This window comes from Trachemys scripta, chromosome 5 (genome assembly GCF_013100865.1).
Source record: "Trachemys scripta elegans isolate TJP31775 chromosome 5, CAS_Tse_1.0, whole genome shotgun sequence".
NCBI classification, from domain to species: domain Eukaryota; kingdom Metazoa; phylum Chordata; order Testudines; family Emydidae; genus Trachemys; species Trachemys scripta.
The window spans coordinates 27,642,792-27,667,978 of NC_048302.1; the positions used below are offsets into that span (position 1 = coordinate 27,642,792).

The window sequence follows — 25,187 nt, forward strand, 5'->3', positions numbered from 1 at the left end:
AAAAAAAAATGCTGTAGTGGACAAATATGAAAATCACTTGATTTACAATGAAAGTTTCTTCCTAATCTGTATCAGTTAGTGGTATGCCCTGAAGTGTAAAGATGTACATCTCTTATATTGGTTACATCTGTCTAATGTAGTTGTGGATGTTTGCATTATCCATGTTAATCTTTTATTTAGAATCCTGCTAAGCAGCCTCAATGATAACCTGTGGCAGTGATTTTTCACAGATTATTTTACGGATGTTGTAAAACCCTTTTTTCCTTTTATCAGTTTTAAATTTGTAGCTTTTTAATGAAAAGATAAGTGATACATTTGATTTACCTTTTGTATACCAATGTTTTGTATGCCTCCATCATGTCTCCTCTTACTCTTCACTAAGCTAAATACTTTCAAAGTTTTCAGTCTCTCTTCATGTGGTAGCCTGCCCACACCTAGAGTAACCAGACAGCAAGTGTGAAAAATCAGGACGGGGATTGGGGGAGCGGGGACAGTTGGTGCCTATATAACACAAAGCTCCAAATAGTGGGACTGGCCCTATAAAATCGGGACATCTGGTCAGCCTACCCACATCTCATTTTAATCTTCACACAACGCACAGTCAATCTGTGGAACTCTTTGCCAGAGGATGTTGTGAAGGCCAAGACTATAACAGAGTTCAAAAAAGAACTAGATAAATTCATGGAGGATAGTCCATCAATGGCTATTAGCCAGGATGGGCAAGGATGATGTCCCTAGCCTCTGTTTGCCAAAAGCTGGGAATGGGCGATGGGGATGGATCACATGGTGATTACCTTTTCTGTTCATTCCCTCTGGGGCACCTGACAGTGACCACTGTCGGAAGACAGGATACTGGGCTAGATGGACCTTTGGTGTGACCCAGTATGGCCATTCTTGTGTTCGTATTTTCATCACCTATCTCTGATCCCCTCTGTTTCTGCAACAACTTTTGACATAGTGACCAAGCAGAACACAAAATTATATATATTTTACTCCTTCCTTTTCCATTTTCTCATAACATTATTCATTGCTGCTAATTTGTTCACTCTGCATGTTCATATCACCTTGCACACTACCTCTTATGTCTCCTAATCAATATTCATAAAACTCTCCCATTCTTCTCCCATATATTCCACGGCACATTTCAGTATTAACTACCTGACATCAGTTCTCTGCCCCTGAGTTCCATTCATTGCAGGGCACAGGAGGCCATTTGACAGCTGATTTTGGCTCCATGATTCAGTACTGGGCTAGTCCAGGCATTAGATAGAACAGAAGAGGGTCTGTTCTGATTTATATCACTGGTTTACAATCTCTCAGACATCAATGTAGATTAGGTGTTAACAAACTCTACCCTGCCGTGCCATTACGTCAGAGTGGGTGGCTGGCACAGAAGCAGGGTTTTCTGGCTTTACGCCTGGAGGGAGTTCTGGGCAAGGGGATTCTCTGCTAGTTAATTTCCAGCGGGACTCTATTCTCTTTGTGCTGTCTGAGCAGCATGAAGTGGATAGAATGGACCAAGAAATCCAGCTCTGTATCTCTTCATTTGGCTGAAATATCCTTTACCATGCCATATTGTGCCAACTTCAACCCTTTGGCACTGCTCTCCAGCTGTGTAATCTTATTGTGCTACCCAAATAAATAATACTAATTAACATGCACACTTCAAATAAAGGTGTTAGTTGATAGTTAGATAATGTACCCACTAGAGATCCAGTTCACAGCATAGCATGATTCAAAGAAAACCTAAAATCAGGAGGGTTTGCTGTCTGTGGTTGAGAGCATACATAGGGGGAGCAAATGAGGAACTGAGACTCAGAGATTATGCTTTGTAACATATGTTTCCTGGATGGTGGCAGATTTTACTATGTTTCTATTTAGTGCTAGGAAGAATGCAAATATTTTTGCTGTTAAGAGATTGGCATAGCAAGACTTCTTAAAAGGTGTGAGCATTTTTACAGTGATGTTCTCTTGAGCAGCTCAATTAAACCTTTTCTTCTGATTTTTCAACTGCCTGAATACTTGTCATTAGAAATATAGGCTGTACAGAAAAGTTAGGACTTAGGAGGTTGTATTTTCCCAAGCTAGCAACTAAGATTCTATTTACTCTTCTATATAACTGTGTTCAATTTTAATGTAAAGTGACTCTATTAATTTAGTATTTTGACTTTTCTTTGCCTCAACTTTTCTTAATATTGATGAAAGTACAGTTCAACACTGTGTTTTACTCTATGCCTTTCCCCCTCCTTTCTCCCCCCCCTTCTCACCACTCTAGAGTAGCAGTCAACGTGACACTGCAGACAGCCAAGTTTCTAGGCACGTACTTTCGCCTAGAAATTATGGTTACTATTATATATTCATTAAGAAAGAGATCCTATTGGCCTGTTTTTTCAGCCTAGACTTAATTGGGCCTCTGGTTTTATTCCCACAATCATTTGTAGGCACAATTTAGACAGATTCTGCGACTAAGTACGGTAATTGATTTGCATGTGCAGTTAGATACTTAGATCTCTAAATGCCTTAAATTGTTTCTGCAGTTATTTCTGTCCTCATCTTGCAGATGCAAAAAGGGAGGGTAGATTTTGAAAATTTTGTGCTCTATAGATACCTCTCTGTTAATGTTTCTAAAATGAGCTTATTATTTTAGGAGACTGTTTGGTAGGACTTTGAATCTATCTAGGACTTGGGAATCTTAGCATCTAGCACTCTCTTTAATGGCTCTATTTTATTTGATGGTGTTGACAAAAATAAACACAGCAGTCCTTTTCTCTTCTCCTACCAGCCTGTTCCCAAAGAAAAAGAGGGCCCTTTTTTCATGAAACAGGAGAAATCCATTTATTTAAAATTGAGCACTTAAATAATGATGCCTAAATCTATATTGTTTTAGCCCCTTACATCAGCCCATAGTTACCTAAACGAGGAATTAGGTGACTGTGATCAGACATGCCCCTATCCCAATGACAGCAAGTCTAACAACCATTCCTGCACTCAGGCAGTGCCAATTAGGCACACCTGCAGAGCATGCACTACCTGGAGAAGGGGAGCTTAGAAAAGGTGAAGCTGGCCACAGAGCAGTTGCCTAAGAGGAGAGGCTAGTAGCAAGTCTAGGCTGAGGCAGAGAGTAGACTCTCCTTTTTCCTCTCTTGTTTAGGGTAGACAGACAGGCACTGCAGCCCTGAGAGAGGTGCTCTGGAAGTCTGCTCTTTGATGGTGTCCTATAGCTGGACCTAAGGAGCAGTGCCAAGGACTCAGAAAGGACCCTGAGAGTGAGCTCAGCTCCTGTGGGGGAACTGTAAACTTGGCAGATGCTGGGGTTCCAGAGGTGACCCAGCACAAGAGATGTAAAGAGATGACAGCTGAGCCTAGGCTGAGAGCTGGCTGACAGCAGTGATCAGGGTTGAAAATTGTACCCACGCTCTCCATTGGCTTAGTCAGTGAACCTCACAAAATGAATACATATCTTCTGCCTGAGACAACAATATGCCATTGACTTCTAATCCTTGACTAAAATGTAATGAGTATACTACCACACACGTTGTCTGTGTAAAGAACAACATTAGAAAAACTGCTTTTGCATCAATTAACAGGGTGCAGCTCTGAAACACTGCAGTATTGCAAATTTATAGTTGTCATATAACTAGTAGTCCAAAATACAAACAAGCTGAGGCAAATAGAGCTTAAAATGGGCAAAGATTCACACCAAATTCAAGTTAGTTGCTTACTACACTTTCTCAGGGCAGAGGAAAAAGAATTAAGCCCCTATATTTCTACTGAACCTGTTGTTGTATCAATTTCCTGATATAAAAAGGGTAACATTCATTTATTGCTGGTGTAAAGACACTGATTTCACTGGAATTGCACCAGGGATAAATTTGTCCCAAATGCTCAAATACCTGTTCTACTGAGCATTTTGAATCCACTATGACATGTATTATGTAGACCCTTCATAACATTATAAATCATCTTATTTGACTACAAAGTCCAGTTCACACCAGTGCTATAAATAATTAATAAAAATGTGAACTTTTTTAAGCAAACAGCAGGCTATTAGTGCTAAATAATTTTTAACATGGGGGTGAAATCCTGGCCCCAGTGAAGTCAATAGGAGTTTTGCCATTGACTTCACTGGGGCCAGGATTTCACCACGTTGACAATAGCAAGCAGTCTATCAAAAAACAAAACCCCCAAACTGAAATGCTAAATGATATTAAACTTCAACTAAAAAGGATCCGCAGTGAGAGAGCCCCTTTGTCTGAATGGAACTAGGCCTTGGGGAAATGCTGACCTTTCTTGTGGACCCCACTCTACACGATTTAAGTCAATGAAACATTGTACTCAGTGAGCAATGTCTCAAATGCTAATTAAATTTTCTGTTTTAAAACAAAAACAAACTCAGTGAGTTTATTACTTGTGGAAGGGCTTTTGGAGAACTGAAGTCCACTCTTCATCCACAGACTCACACAGTAAGCTTTTCCATTTTGCCCTGCCAATATATCTCAGAACAATTCTGAGGGGACAACTCCTAGGACTTCCGGAGATGTTCATCTCCATGATATGTCAAACTTTAGCTTCGCAGACTGATTACAAGGGTGCCACTGTGATGGTGGCATTATATTTGTGATGTAGATATTGTCTTGCTCACTATCACTGACTCATTTCATGTGAGGCATGATAATTTTTATGGATGTTTCTAACAAAGACTGAAATTGAGCTGGAGGTAAAAAACTCTATAGCCAATAACCCAGCTCCCGAGACTGCCAGTCTCTTGCTAATTAAACTTCTTGACTTCCCCCTTCTTTTCTTAATCCTGAAAAAGCCAGAGGCCTTTCCTCATCATATAATCAGATTTCTGTAACTTTTTTGGCAGTTTGAGTTTTGATGTGTCTAACCATTTGTGATGACCTGTGCCCTTGGATAATGAAGTATGTATAGAGTATGCAATGTTTTCCTCTTCTTTCAGACACTAATTGGATGAAAACTGCTTACACCTGGTAAAGTGAATACACTGACATCTTAAAAAAAATTTCTCAGCTAATAGGACAAGTTTATAAAGAGTTTTACTGATGATATATCTCAAATGAATAGAAAATTAAATGTTGCTGTCTTATTCTGTATGCACTAAATCTAATGAACAGATTTAGTCTACTAACTGCTGTTTATATGGGTTTATGCATTTCTTACTTTTTAAATTAATTAGTGGTTTTATGATTATTTTCCCTCTAAGTCCAAGTTTGTTTGCATTTAGAAATGAACTGTATAGTGTAAAGGAGGACAGCCATTAGTTAATATTTAATTACAGACCTGAGAGGTTTTTTAACTCTTCCAAATAGCAGGGGCTTAAGATTTCCAGCAAGTATTTTGGAAGGTTATATAATCTAGGGCTATAAAATGGTGGTGTGTATCCTTCTTGTAAGATACCACTGACCTTTTTCTGTATTATATTTTAATCACTTTTATTAATTAGCTAAGAATTAATTAGCTCAGAAGAACATTTGAAATGCATTATTTGTGTACTTTTTGGCACACTATTTTGACTGCAACTTTAAGCATCATTTGTAATCTTCATGGGGAAATTAGGAAAAATAAATGTCATTATGTTTCATTGAATGAAAAAGTTGTGCTTAAGATAATACTAAAGACAATCAACCTTTAGGATACCAAAGTACTGGTGTAACTGAGAACAGAATTTCACTTAGTCTTCAGTGAAATTACTGTTACACACACAACCACTCCCCTCCCCACACACCCTGTATTAAAAGCACATTATTAAGGTTACAGAGTTAGGCAAATCAAAAGTAGGAAATGCCAGAATTAAGGTTGGCGTCAGGGCGGGCGCGAGCACCCACCAGCACAGGGGAAAGTTGGTGTCTATGTGCCCAACATTTCTGCAAATTGGACCCCAGGATCTTAGGTTGGGTAGCCACCAAATGAGGAACACACAATTAGTTGACCATCTCTGAAAAGCTTGGTTTAAGTGATTTGCCTAGTATCTCATAGGAACTCTGTGGTAGAGGCAGGAATAGAATTAGAACTAAGCAAATAACTGATTTTTTTTTTTTTTTTTTTTGCTTCATTGGTAGTTTCGAGAAGTTGAAAAATAAAATACTTTTTGGGTCATACAAAATGTTCTTTTTGACCCAATATGAAACATTTAATTTTAGATTTGAGCATTTTAAAACATTTTTGATTTGTTATAAAATAAATTAAAGAAATTTTTGAAATGAAAAGTCTTTTTGAACTGAAAAATTGAAATGTTTTGTTTTAAAAGGTCAAATCAAAATGTTTTGATTTTTTTCTCAGAATATTTTTGTTGTTTCTACACAAACACTTTGGCAAAACTGACAGGAATTCATTAAATGTTTGGGGATCACTGAATCTGCTCTTTTTTTTTTTTTTTTTGCCAAAAAATTTTGGTAGAAAAATTTCATCCCACTCTGGATAGAATCCAGTTCTTCTGAACAGCGTTCAACTTCCTTAGCCACAAGACCTTAACCATGAGACTATTCTTTCTCTTTTTGCAATCCCGAGCCTCATTCACTGCACACCTTCCAACTTCTGTAACAAATGAGGCAGAGGTCCTCCAGACAACAACCTCCTTTACTACACAGCCACAAATCACCTCCAGAGCAGGTCCATCCTCCTAGGACATATGAAAAAAATAATATGTGATTTTTGTAATTAATGCACTGCACATGCACAAGGGGGCTGAATTAAAGGCAATCTTAATTCTGGCATTTCCTAATTTTTGAGTGAGAGATTCCATCATGTGGCATCTAAGTAATGTCTCATTTTCCACCCTCCTTTTTTCCCCTCCAGCAGCCGTGGATTTTTTTCTTTTACCAAATGCTGCTCAGGACGTGTCCTGCTGCAGGGAGAAGCAAGGAGACCCTCCCCACAAAAGTTTACTTTCATTTGCAAATGAATAATAAAACTGTGAAACAAGCTTTGTATTGTCCCTGCCAGGCTCCTACAGCAACATAGCTGCTACACTACTCATTGAGGTGATGGAGTGCAGAAGAAAGTTGGGGTTGAAGTGACAGGTAGAGACTGTGAAGACTGAACCACTGACCATATGGGGTTAGAGTGGCAAAGCTTTGCATTTCATAGTATAAACTGTGCCAGTATAGATTTCTTTTCTCACTCATGCTATCTTACTACTTATTCCACATAGTAAAAATTTTTTTTTACTAATTAACTAACATCTAATGTATGACTCACTCCTAGTATGTAAGTTGAGGAATGTAGCTGAATAACAAGCAGGGTTTAATATTTTGAGGAAGAAAACCTCTGCTGTAGCTTCAGTTAAAAAAAATCTGTAATATATACTGCCAATGCCCTGGAATTAACTAGTTGTCCCAAAATAAGTTGTTCCTAAAGTAGTTCTCATCCCACCAATGATCATCAGAGCTGTCCTTGCTAGAGTACAGAATTAAACATTTTAATAAACAACATAAGAAGCTGTGGGAGACTGGCCAGGGAGATGCCCATTTCAAGATGTTTTCAGAGAGATGTCATCCATTAAAGGATTTTTCTTTTCTTAGATGAACCACAAAATGAAGACGCCGAGGAGTCACTGTCTTGCATCTATGAAACAGTTCTTGCAGATGGTGAGTTTGAAATTCCCTAAACTACATGAAAATAGAGCAAATAGAGTTAAATGTCTTTACATCTTTTGTGACACAAAAGGAAGTGATCTAAACTTTCTAGAATGTGGAACTACATAGAGGAACCTATCTTGTTATTCACACATCCATCCGCCCATCCCTCCATGGGGTTCCAGAAGAGGAAAAGGAGCTGACAGAGCCGTTGCTCCCCCCAGGTAGTGTAGGGCAGAGGAAGGACCTCCCTCTTCCATGCTGGTGGGGAGGGAAAGATCTTCCTGAGGAGGAAATGAGGTTGATATGAGTCTTCCAGTTTGTACAGTACTTTTTCTCCTGTCAAGTGTCAATGCTGCTTCACTTAAAGGCAGGTAGGCGTGGAGCCCAATAAACTCCCCAGCCAGGTACCAGCTCCTCCTGATGCTTTCCATTCTAGATTATTTGCTTAATGAATGCTTATTTCATCAGTCAGTGCTAAGAAGCAGGAGGAGATGGAACGTGGAGAGATGAATTCCCCCCCGAAGCCCAGGAAAGTAAGAGAAGGTGGAATTTTCCCTCTGCTTCTAGCAAAAGAGCTCCCACATAGCACACCCTCTACTACCAACCCTTACTTAAAGCCTCTTCAGTTAATGTTTATTGCAGGGCTGATGTCAAGTCACACCACTATGTGAAGTCACTAGCTCAGCACCATCAACTTGCTGGCTGATGAAAAGGCTTTGGTGAGATTACTAAGTGTCTTTGGGAATTCCTGGCTTAGCATCTCCATCTTGCTGGACTCATGGCAAGGTATGAGCTTCTCTGAGGTTGCTGGATCAGCAGCTCTGCCTTGCTGGCATGATGTCAGAGCACAGGATGCTGTGAACTTCTAACTTGCTAGACTGAATTTAGGTCACATATATGTGAGATCTAGTTCACCATTTCTGGTTTGCTGGGCTCATGTCAAGATACAGGTATCTGTAATGTCACTAGCTCAACACCTCAATTTTCCTGGTCTGATGTCAAGCAGCAGGCCACTGATGTCATTCACCGTCTTGGCACCTGTAGCTGACTGGGCTGATGTCAAGAAAAAGGGAACTCCGAGGTGACTAAGGCCCTCTGTCTTGCTGGTCTGAAGTCAGGGAGAAGGCTTTTCTGAAGTCACTGGTTCAATATGTCCAGAACACTGAGCTGATGTACAGTCTCTTTGAGATTACTGCCTCATCCCCTGTATCTGAGTGAGCTAATGTGGAGTGGAAACATACTGGGAACATACTGGCTAAGCACCTCTAGCTTACTGGCATGATAGGAGGAGGAATAGACTGGGGTGTGAGGAGGGAGAGCTGATCTCCCCACTCAAGCCCAAGAGAAGAAAATAATTAGGAGCTGCACTTCCCTGTGCTCCCTCTTACTTTGATCCCTGACTCTGCTATAGCCTGCCTTCATCCTGCTCACTTTGGAAAGTCATTAGTCTCACACAGTCTTTGCATTCCTTCAGCAGCAGTGCAAAGGTGAGAGGTTTCTTGCACCATAGTCTCCCTTTGGTAGCTAGAAAAATCCTTGGGGAGTCATCTAGGATGTTGTAGAAGCCCTAATGTATGGCACTTGGGAATCCTCAGTGTTTCCTGTTACCTTGCTAAGCAATTTATAAGGCTTCCCCTGTAATCAGTGTAGAAGCCGGCTGCAATGAAAGTGTTTCCCAGTTTCTCCTCTCCTGTTTGGGGAGCAGGCTGCTTCCTGCCCCCGAACACACTTTAGGGTTTTTGGGATCAGGGTTTCCTCCTTGATGTTGCAATAGGAAATAGCCACTTGGCATCTCTGGAGATCCATGGGTGGGGGAACCTGGCCCAAGAAGGAAGAGGGAATGGGATGTGTGGCCACTAGCATGTCAGTGTCTCAGAAATCAGTCAAGATAAGGTGTCAAGGGGCAGCTGGTCATTCCCTTGAATAAGTATGTGAACCTCACAAACTAACCAGCATGGTTTGGTTCAGTGGTGACAGTTGCAAAGTGAATCCTGTAGCTTTGCTTATCTCTAATGAAAAGGGAGCTTATCCAGTCACAAAACTGTATAAAGCCTGTGCTACATAGGTGCCAGAGAGCTTCCAGTTTACCTTAGACAAATATGATCTCTGGGATAAACAGCTAAAACCCAAGTAGTTGTGGAGACATCTGAGAGAGAAACCTGGGATGATATCATGAAAGAACTAACTTTTAGGAAAGGATTTAAAAGTAGGTAGTCTGACCCACTGGAAGTTGGACTGTCTCTCTTAAGTGTACAATCTGTCATAGGAAAGATACAAGCTAAGAGTAGGATAATTTAGGCTTTAGCTGGAATGAAAGGTGAACAGATCAAAAGTACAAAGCTTAAATGAGAACTATGAGGCAACAGTAGTGGAAAGAACAGCAAGTAGCTGACAAGACAAATGGAAAGAAAGCAAATCATGTATCTAATAAAGCAAAGATAGATGGGGAATGAGTGAGATCTAACAATCAATAAGAACTGATTGACTAAAGTGAATTGTGTAAGTCCTTAAGGGAAAAGGTGAGAGTGTACATTGGAAAATGGAAAAACAATATGATCTCTGAGATCCTTTAGGGAAATATGACTTGCAAGCAGATGTGAAAACAACTGATTTGTTAGTACCTGGGAGTGATGGAAAATATCCAGTGATAGAATGCTAATCATAATCATGTGAATTTATGAGGGTTCATTCCTGTATCTGATAAAAGAATTCTCATGAGCAATTTAAGTCAAAGGTATAGAAAGTGAAGCTGAATAATTCTGAGGCCAAAATAGTCTGAACAACTCAATGATTTTAGCCACTCACAACTATTCTTATATATTTACTTTGTTTCATTTCAGTGTTTTCATTCCATGTAAGAAAACAGACCAAGCTGTATTAAAACAATTTTTTTTTCAAGAGATCTTATAGTTCCCTGCATAGTCATTATGGCAATTTATAAACTGAGTTGGAAAAAATGAAGTAATCTTGCTGGCTTCCAGGTATATTGGTTATAAAAATCATTTAACCATGCAGTTGAAAATGTTTATGCATCATTGTTGAACTAAGGGAAGGTGGGAGAGGTAATATCTTTTATTTGACCAACTTTTGTTGGTGAAAGAGACAAGCTTGCAAGCTACATGGAGTTCTTCTTCAGACCATTGTTGAACTGACGTTAATTAATTTACCTAAAAACTAGAGCGACCTAAAATTAAAGTACAGACGCTCCCCGACTTACACAAGCGTTCTGTTCCGAAATGCCTTGTGTAAGTTGAATTTTGCGTAAGTCGGGAACGTATACCCAACAATTACGCCAAAAAAAAAAAAAAAAAGAAGCTTATGGAACTTTTTCCGTAAGTGTGAATTTGCGTAAGTTGGGTTTGCATAACCTGAGGAGCGCCTGTATACATTCAGAATAATTCAACAGAGACTGTTCCAGTTTCATATTACAATTTTGCCTTTTTACCATTGACCTAATGGACCTGTATTGAGTAAATAAAGAGATGTTAAACTGCATCATCCACTGCCTTGTGGATACTTGTTGGTGAAGAATGGCTAAAGGATCTCACCCTGACAGAAAAGGTGCTCACGCTGAAGTGATAGGCAGCTAGCAGCTCTATCTGGGTTGGCTCTCTGGCAGACGCTACAACCTTTGTGTCACTGAACATCCAGACTCACTCTGGCTTTTAGATTCTGGCTCAGTGGTCTAAAGGGGGGACAACAGGTCTATGGCAGCCTCCGCTCCTCCATAACTTTGCCTAGGCATGTTCGCTGAAGGTCTTAGCAAGATTGTTGCAAGGATGCGAGAGAGGCATAAGGGCCCTGGGGCAACTCCCAAGATTTCTAAGCAGCCTTGTTTAGGGATGGCCTGCTTGCCTTGTGTGAGGGTGGCTCTAGAAAAGGTGGGTTAAATAAGTCTTGCCTCATTGTTTACATCCTGGCTCAACTGTTTTCCAGAATTGCTTGCTGGAATATTTGGAGTTTGTCCTCTGTATACAACTTTGATCTGAATTCAGATTTGAGGAAAACAGCGATGTTGAAACTTGCATGTTTCAGAACTGATATTTCAGCTCTTTTGGAAACTCAGGTTCTCAGATACAGGCTTCGTAAGGGAGAAGGACTACACCATTTCCTGGAATGGCAAACCTGGAGGAGTAAGGAGGAGCATGATGAAGGTTTTGCTATCAGAAATGAACTTTTGTCATTGTGTGAAGCTCCGATTGCAGTGTCCTTACGTATCATGACACTTTGAGTTAGTTTACAGAAGGGATTCATCAACCTGTTCAGTGACTATGCTCCATCTCTACAGGCTAGTGGTGAGGAGAAGAATAGCTTTTACCAACAGCTAGAAGAATTGATCAGCAGGAATCCATGGAAGGAACCCATCCTAGTACTTGGAGACTTCAATGCAAGTAGTGGGTCCATTGCTGAGATCTAGCCCGGAATTCTGGGTAGGCGTGGCATTGAACATATAAATGACGATGGTCAGAGAGTTCTCAAGATCTGTGCCAGTCAAGGCTTATCAGTGACCAACACCTTCTTTGCTGGTAACATCAGAAGAATATCATGGAGACACCTGAGGTCCAAGCACTAGCACCAGCTGGACTTGGTACTGAAAAAACATACATATTTGAAAGATATCTTACATACATGATCCTTCTAAAGCTCAGACTGTGACACAGACCACTCTCTTGTCTGCTGCAAAGTGAAATTTCAAGCTAAGACAATCCACTGTAACAAAACTGCTGTACAACCTTGTATTGACTTGTGTTGAATCAATGATCCTGTCAAGAAATGGCTTTTTAATGAGGAAGTAGCAAAGATAGCTGGAATGAATGAAACTGCGTCAGATGCATGGGAAGTCCTGAAGACAAGTATGTACAATGCGGCAATCAAGAGCTTTGGAAAGAGTACTAGGAAAAATGTTGACTGCTTCTTAGACCATTCAAAGATACTGCTGCAACTCATTGAGAGGAAAAGATCTGCCCTGATCACCTACAAGTCTACTATTACTGATTTGTTCAACAACCTAAGAGAAGCTTGTAAGGTAGTTCAAGTAGCTTCCAGGAAGTGTGCTCAAGAATTTTGGCTGGGTCTTTGCAACAGAATCCAACAGTCAGCTGACAGTTTTATGAGGGCATTAGAAAGGCCATTGGGCCAATATAGAACAAGATAGCTCCACTGAAAGATCTGGATGGCAATATTATAACCGATAAAGGGAAGCAACTGGAGAGGTGGATTGAGCACTATGGAATGATATAATCAAGGGAGTCCGTAGTAGACCAACGTGTGCTGGATGAATTACCTGACTTTGAAGTTATAACTTTGCTGGATGTCAAATCTACACAAGAGGAACTCGAACAAAGCATCAAAAAGATTTCCAATAAGAAATCTCCTGAAGATCTGACTGTTTACCTGCTGAAATCTACAAATGCACAAAGACTCGCTGCAGAGATTGCATGAGGTATTGCTACTCTGTTGGAAGGAAGAAACTGTTCTGCAAAATTTTAAGGATGCACGTTTCATCCAACTCTATAAAAACAAAGGAGACAAGTGACTGTAATAACCACAGGGGTATCTCTTTCTTAACATCTTGGAAAAAATCTTAAGTCATATTCTTTTACCTAGACTTCAAATTTAGCTGAGAGAATCTACCCTGTGAGCCAGTGTGGCTTCTGCTCGGGAAAGACCACCATATACATGATCTTTCTGTAAAAAAACTGCAGGAAAAGTGAAGAGAGAAGTGTATTCCACTGTACATGTTTTTTATAGATTTAACAAAAGCCTGGTCGATCAGAACTTTACATTGTTCTGAAGAAGCTTGGTTGTCCACCTATATTGCTAAACCTTGTGAAATCCATACACGATGGCATGAAGGCAACTGTAATGTATGAAAACCAAGAGTCTGAATCATGTGACATCAAACAATGGAATGAAGCAGGGTTGCATACTGATTCTTATATGGTTTAATATTTACTTCTCATTCCTGCTTCAGTATGCATTCCATGATGTTCAAGAGGCTGTCTATCTTAGCATGAGACATGATGGAGGTTTGCTTAACATCGCAAGGCTAGGTGAAGGAAATCATCGTAAGGGACCTGTTGTTTGCAGATAATGCAACCCTTGCAGTTCACAACGCATACAACATCTACAACATCTTATTAAGTTTTCTGATTCATGCAAAATCTTTGAGCTAGCATTAAGCTTGAAGAAGACTGCTATCATGCACCAAGGCTCTTCAGTGTAGTAAGTGAAGGCCCTGATAAAGGCTCAGTATGAGGCCTGAAGCCTGAACTAAAGTAATGGTCAAGACTGCCTGAGGCCTGAACTAAAGTAATGGTCAAGACTTTGCTAACATAAAGCAAAGTTAAGCTGTGAGCAAGAGGCTGTCCCTGCTCACAGAAGCTGGCAAGGAAAGGGCTAATGTTGCATAAATATATATCCACTTAGCATAGTTACAGTATAAACATGGTACCAAGACACACTATACCGAAACATTCCACAGATAACATGGAACAGGCCGACCCATCCCAATGACAGGGGCAAAAGGGTAAAATGATGGATAGAGTTGTTTTGATCGAACCAACAGGTACAAGGTGCGAGGCGGCACCTTACTACGTAGGGAGGTTGTACCTTGCTACGTGAAGGGGTTGCACCTCAATACGTCAGGAGTGATGTGTAACTTGTTTGTACCTGTGTATAAAAATGTATCCCTGGGTGGTGTCTTGGTCCAGCCGAGGGGGCAGTGGAAAGTCCCGCCGCTGACTGAGCTGAGTCCATTGCCGAGCAGCACTTTCTAGCAGTATGCTCGGTAGACTAAGTAATCTACCGGGAACTGAAATTGTGTCAGGGTCACAATAAACCTGGCCGAGGTGCCTTCGTACCTTACTAGACTCTGTGGTTATTGGGGGTTCTCGTCGAGTTTGCTGTGTCAGCTATCTGCGCAGAGCTGGGGCAGCACACAGAGGGAACACATGCACGCAGCCAAGTGATATCAACAGGAGAAAGCAGGGCACCACACCGGTAGCATCTCACAACATTCAGAATCCGTTCCAGATATCAGCTTAGATGGTATTCCTTTAGATGTTGACCAGTTTTGTTACCTTGGCTCTACTGTTACCAGCAATTTAGATTTTGATGCTGAGCTTAATAGTAGAATTGGCAAGGCAGTCAGGAACAGAGCACTATATTGCAAGACAATGCCTGGAATAACAAATTGTCAACTAAAGTGAAAATCTATATTTACGAGGCATATTTTATCCATCCTTTTATATGGCTCAGAAACATGGATGACTTATACCAAACATACCAAAAGACTAAACAGTTTTCATATCAGATGTTTGCAAAAACTTCTAAGAAAATGGCAAGACAGGGTGACAAATGTGGAAAGTGTTAAATCGTACTGTTGTGTCATTCATGGGAACGTTGATTAGTAAGAAAAGACTCAGGTAGTTTGGACATGTCAAGTGGATCCCGGATTACAGGATCCCGAGGAGTGTGCTGCTGTACTCTGAAACTCACAAAGGGTCTAACAAGGGAGGCAGACTGCTGTGCAGATTTCAGAATATTTGCAAAATATGATTTAGTATCCTTTGAAACCTCTGTGGATGATTGAGAGGGGAGTGCGGGATGCCGCTCTAGTTGGTGGAGTCAGCTTGTAGATGGAGCGAGGCATTGTAGATGGAGAAAGGCAGACTGGATCAAGCTTTGTAATGACCAGTGTCAGAGGAGGAAAGAATCTGTTGCTCGGATTCAGAGCATTGTTAGTGCATGGGAGTGCCCTAACTGTGGATGGAACTGTCACTCACGCATCTGACTCAGCAGCCATCAAAAAACTTATCCGCGCATACACAATGCACTGTAAAGAGTGGTGGTGCCATTGAAGTAAAGAGCTGGATAAACTGTGCATCACAAGATGACATTGGTATTTAATGGCTGACCACTAAAAGTTTAACTCCAGATATATGTGTCTGCTCAGAAATCTGATCTAACCGTGAGCAGCAAGGTTTGTTGAAGATATGTCAGAGCTCCATAACAAAATTGATGGTGCAGCTTCTGAAGGTTAGGCAGAAGAGCTCCCAGTAGTTCACGCTGTAGTCTGATGGTTTTCTTTATAACCCCTTTTGATAAAAAATGCCTATCCCAGACTCCAGGTACTATTGACATAATTAAAAATATTATGCCAAAAAAAAGCCTGCAGCTTACTTTCATCCCCAAACCAGAAAATAACTAACACAAGATTAAACCAAACACAAACAGTATTCTGTATGACCTAGAGACAGCAGTCCTTATTGTATCTCTAAGTAAAATGATAGGCCTTGTAGCATACCGTACAGGTCAACAAGTTTGGGCTATTTCAAACCAAAGGTGAGAGTGAATTCCAACATGGAGAGTCCCTTATGGAGAATGATCTGCTGACAACCCACTTTAAAAATAAAATTATTTCTGTCCTGAGTCCTTCTGCTGACAGACGCTGTGGACAGTATAGCATGAGGAGAGATGGTCTCTCAGGTTGGCAATGGGTCCAAACCTGAAGACCTTACTCAGATAAAACTTTAGTGACTCTAATGCTGGTAGCTTAAGATTCCTTAATATTATATTTCAGCTGAATAGCTGGGCAGGTATCCCCTTCATGTAGAGAGGCTGGAAGATGGATTCTGACTTCTTGAGGTACTCCTCTCTCCCCATTCTAGGCTATGTCATCATGTAGAGGAAGACACAACATGGTTTAATGGATAGGAAACACTGGACTGGGACTCAGAATATATGGTTTCTATTACCAGTTCTGCTACTGACCTATGTGACCTTGGGCAATTAGTCACTTTACCTTACTGTGCCTCTGTTTCCTCTCCCACAATTGGTCTATCTTATGTGTCTAGTTTGTAAGCTCTTTGGGAGAGGGGTTGTCTCTTACTATGTGTTTGGTACAGTGCATAGTATTTTGGCCACATGATTAGTATTAAATTAGTGCTTGGAGGCCCCAAGAGTGTTAAAGACTTGTGAGTGACTGTGATACATGTAATTTATATTAATGATGTAGCCATGTGTACATGCATGTGGTAGTGCATGCACAAAGTATGTACGCAATTGTGTATGCAGACTTTGGAGCTGGAAACCTCACCCTTATTCTAAAGCCACAGTCTGGTTGGTAATTTCAGTCTTTTTGATGTCACACCCTAGACTGGTGTGTGATCAGTGTGTGGCTGGCAATCAGCAATGAGAAGCCATATATAGTAAACTGTGTCTTGCTGGGAATTTTATGGCTTTTAAAGGAACTGTCTGTCTAATGCTTACTTTATTTTTGGTGAGCAACTTTTCTTTCAGACAACAGGACCATTTTGGATTCAGAGACAATACTGGCCAATTCACAGATAACACACATGAACATTAATTTTTGATAGAAGAGCTCAAGCATGGAAGTAGAAAATGGGATTGAAAATGATTTTGAGCAAAACAAACCAATTCATATAGTGTAACACAGGCATTCAAATATAGTCTCTCCTTTGTTCACCTACACATCCAATAAATGCCAATGGAATTGTCATGTTGCTCAGGTATCAGGACTGCTTCAAAGGAAGGTCAATATTTTTGGCATAAGGATCATAAAAATGTGGGAGTGGGGTTATTTTTTACAAATTGGGAATAATTTCTGTTAATATGCCACGCAGATTTGTATTTGCACTTGAAGTGTTTTAAAATGGAGAGTTTCTCATGGCCTCTGACCATTAACAAAAGAAGTCTTCCTTCTCAACAGATCAGAAAGAGTCAGGCTAGTGATAGTCCCAAAGAAGTGAAGCAATTGGCTTTGAAATGATGTAATTGCAAGAGATTTATACTAAAAAGGAAATTAAACCCTTAGTTTCTCAGGTTACATATAGGGACCTTACTGCCTCCATGTCCCTCTCAGCCCTCCCTGCATCAGTAGCAAAATGGCTCACAGAGTTGCCATGTTGTCATTGGTTCCCATGTAGCAGATATACCCATGTGAGCCCTCTAAAGGGGCAGAGAGCATTTAGAATTAGTTATCCCTACTCCAAGCAGCACTAGCAGGCATATTTACCTGGCATAAATTTATGCTGGATTATTAAGGGAACACAAAATGTATAGAAATGATTCCTTGATTCCTCCACACTCCAACAGGCTATGAATTATTTTTCTACAAAACTACTCTGAGGGATTAAATTCCCAGTCCTGAAAATCACTTACATGTGTGCTTTACAAGCAGTTTGGTGGATTCAGTAGGACACATAAACACATGCAGATCTTTATTCACATGAGTGATCCCATGGAATCTAGTTGTACCACTCACAAGCTTAAAGCTAAGGATTCTCTTAAGAACTTTGCTGAATCAAGGCTAAATACAGTGGGGCTGAACACATCACAATCTGAAGGACCTGTACTGCATAAACACCTTTCCAATCTGTATTGCCTTCTTAGCCCAATGCATCACTTCCGATCCTCTCCATTGCTATATGATGTAAGGGGACATAGGGACCTTGTTCAGTAGTTGAACATACACCTTTGCTTTTCAATTAAAATCGCTGTGCCACTTTCAGTTCTCTACTGAGCACCACAGGGAGGTTCATATGTGTAAAGGCTGAGAAAAAAATGAGTAGGGATCTCAGACTTTGGCCACGAGCCTTTTACCATGGTAACCTTAGAAAAAATATGCATGTTTCATTAAGTTCTTTTACTGTTTTTAACACCCAGACCCTGTCACACACATTGTTGATTCAAAGTATATAACGAGCATCAAATATCAAAACAGAGATAATTTGTGAACCTTGTAGGCTGCAATAAGGATTAAATAGAGTACATTTGAAAGGTTAGAATTCATTTTGGGCAGGAAGTTGGATGTCAAGTGTAGGTTGTCAGGAGCTGTGGTAAGGCATTCATGAAAAATTCTGTTTATGCAGAGGAATACAATTTCAAAGAAATTTCATAAGTTCACTTGAGAATGTGGAATTGAAAGCTATAATGTATTCCAAAAGGTTTTGCATAAAATATACTGGAATAATATGTCGCATAATATGAATTAGGAAGAAAGATTGAAATAAAATTGAAAGCATCAGTGCAGAATCCAACTAAACAAATAACTCTTAAAGTGTATGTAACAGATACATAGCTAATATTTGGTTACTGAGTTATGAAGCTAAACTTTTTATATTATTCCTTTTTAAGTATGAAAAACAGCAATAGATATTTGTGAAAAGCGTGCTAAAGAAAGCAGTCTGTGAGATGGAGTATTACCTTCTATAAAGGACTATAATTCTCAGGAGTATCTTAAATACCCCTAAAGAACAGGAGTCTTGTGGCACCTTAGAAACTAACAAATTTATTTGAGCATAAGCTTTCGTGGGCCACGGCCCACTACATCGGATGCATAGAATGGAACATATAGTAAGAAGATATATATATACACATACAGAGAACATGAAAAGGTGGGAGTTGCCCTACCAACTCTAAGAGGCTAATTAATGAGCAATTTTCAGCAGGAGAAAAAAATCTTTTGTAGTGATAATCAAGATGGCCCATTTTAGACAGTTTGACAAGAAGGTGCGATGATACTTAATATGGGGAAATAGATTCAATGTGTGTAATGGCTCAGCCATTCCCAGTCTCTATTGAAACCTAAATTGATGGTATCTAGTTTGCCTATTAATACAGTCAGATTTGCGTCTATTTATTCTTTTGCGTAGGTTTGGCCAATGTTCATGGCAGAGGGGCATTGCTGGCACATGATGCATATATCACATTGGTAGATGTGCAGGTGAACGAGCCCCTGATGGCGTGGCTGATGTGATTAGGTCCTATGATGGTCCAGCAGGGTCCCAACTATGGGATCTTTTCTGTCCTCTCCATCTTGATGTTCTCCTTCCCAAGACTCTCTTCTTCCTCATCAGCACAGAGACTGTCAGCCTGGGGGTGGGACTGCTCTACTGTGTCCCTGAACTCCTCCAGTTCAGTTACTCTGTTCTCTGAGAGCCATGTGCGACTTGCGCCGAATGCACACATATAGCACCTGCCCACAAGACAGATAATCATGCATGTTGCATTCAGTGCAATAAGATGGGTAGCCCCCAGTCTGCTCCTGGACTTCCGCCTGTATTATTTTTACTCTTGCAGGGTTGTGTGTGTAATGTGTGTGATGTTTTTTGCACAAGGAGTGTGTGGAGAGGGGAGGGGGGGCGTTTATTGGCCAAAGTTTAGAGAATATTTATTAGGTATATCTAGCTTTCACAATCCCTCATTGAACTCCCCTACAAAAGTCCCCTGTTTGTTTGCTAGCTCCTGATAGCATCTGTGTTCATTTGACATCACTCCAAACACTGTTCATCACACTAAGTGGTCATTCACTGGCTTGTTTGTTCCTGGAAAACTCAGAGCAAATTCTACTTCGCATATAGCAATATGTCTTAAACAGGCATTATGCAATTTACAAAAATCAAACATTTTGATTGATAACATGAAAAATCAGGGATACTTCAGGTGTCATGGAATCATAGAACTGTAAGGGACCTTGAGAGGTCATCTAGTCCAGTCCCCTGCACTCATGGCAGGACTAAGTATTATCTAGACCAGGTATCGGCAACCTTTCAAAAGTGGTGTGTCGAATCTTCATTTATTTACTCTAATTTAAGGTTTCGCGTGCCAGCAATACATTTTAATGTTTTTAGAAGGTCTCCTTTTTTAAGTCTATAATATATAACTAAACTATTGTTGTATGTAAAGTAAATAAGGTTTTTAAAATGTTTAAGAAGCTTCATTTAAAATTAAATTAAAGTGCTGAGCTCGCGTGCCGCCTTCAGCATGCGTGCCATAGGTTGCCTACCCCTGATCTAGACCATCCCTGACAGGTTTTTGTCCAACCTGCTCTTAAAAATCCTCAATGATGAAGATTCCACAACCTCCCTAGGCAATTTATTCCATTGCTTAATCACTCTGACAGGAAGTTTTTCCTAATGTCCAACTTAAACCTCTCTTGCTGCAATTTAAGCCCATTGCTTCTTGTCCTATCCTCAGAGGTTAAGAAGAACAATTTTTCTCCCTCCTCCTTGTAACAGCCTTTTATGTACTTGAAAACTGTTATCATGTCCCTTCTCAATCTTCTCTTCTCCAGACTAAACAAACCCAGCTTTTTCAATCTTCCCTAATACGTCATGTTTTCTAGACCTTTAATCATTTTTGTTGCTCTTCTCTGGACTTTCTCAAATTTGTTCACATCTTTCCTGAAATGTGGCGCCCAGAACTGGACACAATACTCCAGTTGAGGCCTAATCAGCAGAGAGTAGAGTAGAAGAATTATTTCTCGTGTCTTGCTTACAATACTCCTGCTAATACATCCCAGAATGATGTTTGCTTTTTTTGCAACAGTGTTACACTGTTGACACTATTTAGCTTGTGATCCACTATGATCCCCAGATCCCTTTCTGCAGTACTCCTTCCTAGGCAGTCATTTCCCAATTTGGTATGTGTGCAACTGATCGTTCTTTCCTAAGTGGAGTACTTTGCATTTGTCCCTATTGAATTTCATCCTATTTACTTCAGAACATTTCTCCAATTTGTCCACATCATTTTTAATTTTAATCCTATCCTCCAAAGCACTTGCAACACCTCCCAGCTTGGTATCATCCGCAAACTTTATAAGTGTACTCTCTATGCCATTATCTATATCCTTGATGAAGATACTGAACAGAACTGGACCCAGAACTGATCCCTGTGGGACCCCACTCGTTATGCCCTTCCAGCATGACTGTGAAACACTGATAACTACTATCTGGGAATGATTTTCCAACCCGTTATGCACCCACCTTATAGTAGCTTCATCTAGGTTGCATTTCCTTAGTTTGTTTATGGGAAGATCATGCAAGACAGTATCAAAAGCCTTACTAAAGTCAAGATATACCACATCTACCACTTCCCCCCTATCCACAAGGCTTGTTATCCTGTCAAAGAAAGCTGGTTGGTTTGACATGATTTGTTCTTGACAAATCAGGTTGGTTTGACATGATTTGTTCTTGACAAATCCGTGCTGACTGTTACTTATCACCTCATTATCTTCTAGGTGTTTGCAAATTGATTTCTTAATTATTTGCTCCATTATCTTTCCGGGTACAGAAGTTAAGCTGTCTGGTCTGTAATTCCCCGGGTTGTCCTTATTTCTCTTTTTATAAATGGGACTATATTTGCCCTTTTCCAGTCTTCTGGAATGTCTCCTGTCTTCCATGACTTTTCAAAGATAATTAGTAATGGCTCAGATATCTCATCAGTCAGCTCCTTGAGTATTCTAGGATGCATTTCATCAGGCCTTGGTGATTTGAAGACATCAAACTTGTCTAAGTAATTTTTAACTTGTTCTTTCCCTATTTTAGACTCTGATCCTACCTCATTTTCACTGGCATTCACTATGTTAGACGTCCAATTGCCACCAACCTTCTTGGTGAAAACCGAAACAAGAAGTCATTAAGCACCTCTGCCATTTCTACATTTTCTATTATTGTTCCCCCACCCATTGAGTAATGGGCCTACTCTGTCCTTGGTCTTCCTCTTGCTTCAAATGTATTTGTAGAATGTTTTCTTGTTACCTTTTATGTCCCTAGCTAGTTTGATCTCATTTTGTGCCTTGGCTTTTCTAATTTTGTCCCTGCATACTTGTGTTATTTGTTTATATTCATCCTTTGTAATTTGACCTAGTTTCCACTTTTTGTAGGACTCTTTTTTGTGATTTAGATCATTGAAAATCTCCTGGAAGAAGATCTTCCTGAAAGAAGTTTGTGGGGCACTGGGAAATCAAATGACTAGCAGGGATTGTCCCAGTAAAACTGGGATGATCTTTCTTATGTTTATACAATTAGCTTCCTTATATTATGAAGTCATTGTATTTTAATGTGCTTGTTTTGGTCAATGAAAATGCCTTTTCAGTTTAAAAAAAAATAAAAATAGGTGAGTTAATATCACCTGAAGTTTCCCATTGTTTGAATGGGAAATGAGTATCAGAATGTCTAAATCAGAAGGTGACTGTAGACTAAGTGTTAGAATTATTATGCAATCAGAATTATTATGCAATCAGCTCACGATGACAAGAATAAAATGCAGTAGAACCTCAGAGTTACAAACACCAGAATTACAAACTGACCATTTGACCGCACAGCCTTCATTTGGAACTGGAAGTACACAATCAGGCAGCAGCAGAGACAAAAAAAAAGAGGCAAATACAGTACAGTACTGTGTTAAATGTAAACTACTAAAAAATAAAGGGAAAGCAGCATTTTTCTTCTTGATAGAAAAATTTCAAAGCTATATTAAATCAATGTTCAGTTGCAAACTTTTGAAAGAACAACCATAACATTTGTTCAGCGTTACGAACATTTCAGAGTTATGAACAACCTCCATTCCTGAGGTGTTTGTAACTCTGAGGTTCTATTGTATTGAGATGAACAGGAAGGGATCTACTTCCAAGGGATTTTACTTTCTCACCCCTTCTATTCACTATGTAGATTGACAAATTTTGGTCTGCAGTTTTCTTCATATACTGATAATAGCCTGCTCTGTCTCTGTAATGGAACCTTCTTTCTATAGACTTTCCCAGTATCTCTCTCTGATATTCATTAGGTTAGGGATATTTCCAATCCCAGTCAGCAATGTTAGGGGCTGTAGAGTAGACAGCTTGCCACATTCCTTCTCCCCTTAAAACTCCATATTGATTAGTTCTTGTATGACAAAAGTTTATATTAATAATATAATCTGTCAGCTATAATCTGACTTGATAATAAATGTACAGTATTGTTTTACACAATGATAACATGTGCACAAGCTGTTTTATGACTATCTGTTCAGTGTGTCAGTCAGAATTCTCTGGGTCATTTATGAAACAGGGGAAATCCTGCAGCTGTTTTTGTAGTGAAATGCATGGCTGCCTGCAATGAAATTCATTGTGCAGAAGTTTGAGGAGCTTGATTTGGAAAGTCCTTGACGAGGTCTTTCACCCTGTACAGATTGCGGAAGATGGAAGAAGGATAGGTCAGGGGAGGATCTGGAGCTGGGTTTGTGGATCTGAAATTATGTATATTCACTGGTCATCAGTCCTTATCAAGCAGGGGCACAGCGGTAGCAAAAGCTCCTGCATCCACAGGGTTGCAGTAGCAGCAATGTAGTGGCACTAGGGGAGGACATCCCCTTTCCCGTGAAAGTCTGTGCATGCAAGTCTGGCTACACAATTTGTGTGAGGAGAGAGGGGGCAGATTTTGCCCATGGTGAGGACCAATATTTGAGCTAAAACTGTATAATAATTACAAAAATAATTGCAATGTTGTCACAGGCTCAATGTCTCCTACTTTGAAAGCAATTATTTTGTCTTCTCTCAACACTGGCATTTATATAGCAGTAGTAGGGCTTTACAATGTGAAACTGACCCAAGAACTTTATTCTTATGTGTATGTAGAATGTTCTTTATCCACAGTACTCTCTTTCTTTTCTTTTTAATAAATCTTAGATTAGTTAATAAGAATTGGCTGTACGTGTGTGTTTGGATAAAATCTGAAATATTCATTGACTAGGTGGGTAATGCGTCCAATCCTTTGGGATTGGTAGAACTTTATATATGGTGAATAAGGTTTTAGTAATCCTCATCATATTTGATTTGGCTGTCTGGGTGGGAGCCCAAGGCTGGATTAGTAAGGGAGACTATTTTGGGGCTTCTTGGTAACCAGTAAGGAATTATAGATGCTGTTTTGTTGCTGGCTTGGTGAATCTAATTATTAGAACAGACCACCAGTGTTGGGGATCATCTGACCCATTCTTTGCAGTTCGCCCTGATTGAGCAATCTCAGCATGGCCCCTCTCCAACAATCACGGTCACAGGCTAACTGGACTTTCTGGCCTGTCTTAACCCTTTCTGGGCAAGTCTGAGGAGGACACCCCATCAGACACCTTTAAGGCTTATCTGAACTAAACCAAATTCCCAAAATGTTGAGGTCTGCCCATCACGAGTTTGCACCTCAATGTTGTCTGGGTTCCATAATTTACAGTAATACAAAATGCTCTGGTCCTCTGACTGCTCACAGAATCCTGACTGGCTGATGAGAAGCCTGAAATATCATTAGACTACATGAAATGTGCTGCAGAATATTGGATAATCCTGCGTCATTACAAATGTGCTGCTGTCCTGTGAGATAAGGTGGTGAGGCTGTCTAACGTTTTGTACTATGGCAGAGCTAGTCAGTAGAAAGGAGTAATAATAGAGCTGAGAAGTAGCAGGTGTGAAGAACGGCTTTTTCTAAAACACAGTTCTGGAGACGCAATTGCCAATTCTTCTATGTTTTCACATTAAAATTCTGAGATGGGATGAAGGGCTCATGCTACAGCTCTTCCGGCCGTACTAGGATTGTGGAATAAAGAAGAAACCCATCACTGTAAATTGCACAGCAAACTAAATGGGATGGTATCTTATTTTAAAGTCAGAATATCATCTTGCACAGATAGTGTATATGTTTAGGATGTTGTGAGTCCAACTTGTTAGATGTGAATGACAGACGAAGGAGCACTAGCTCTGCTGTTCATTACATCCACTACATATTTATGGAGAAGACCTTTGTCTATGCCAGGGATTTT

The 25,187-nt window shown here is 40.1% G+C and overlaps 1 protein-coding gene across 1 annotated transcript in view; it reads left to right on the forward strand.

Annotated features, from left to right (window-relative positions):
* Positions 1–25,187, forward strand: part of LOC117877850 (B-cell scaffold protein with ankyrin repeats-like) — a 114,925-nt gene that overhangs the window by 41,881 nt on the left and 47,857 nt on the right. The window contains exon 3 of the mRNA XM_034771417.1: positions 7,542–7,607. Coding sequence (XP_034627308.1) covers positions 7,542–7,607 — 66 coding nt within the window. The remainder of the gene's footprint in view (positions 1–7,541; positions 7,608–25,187) is intronic.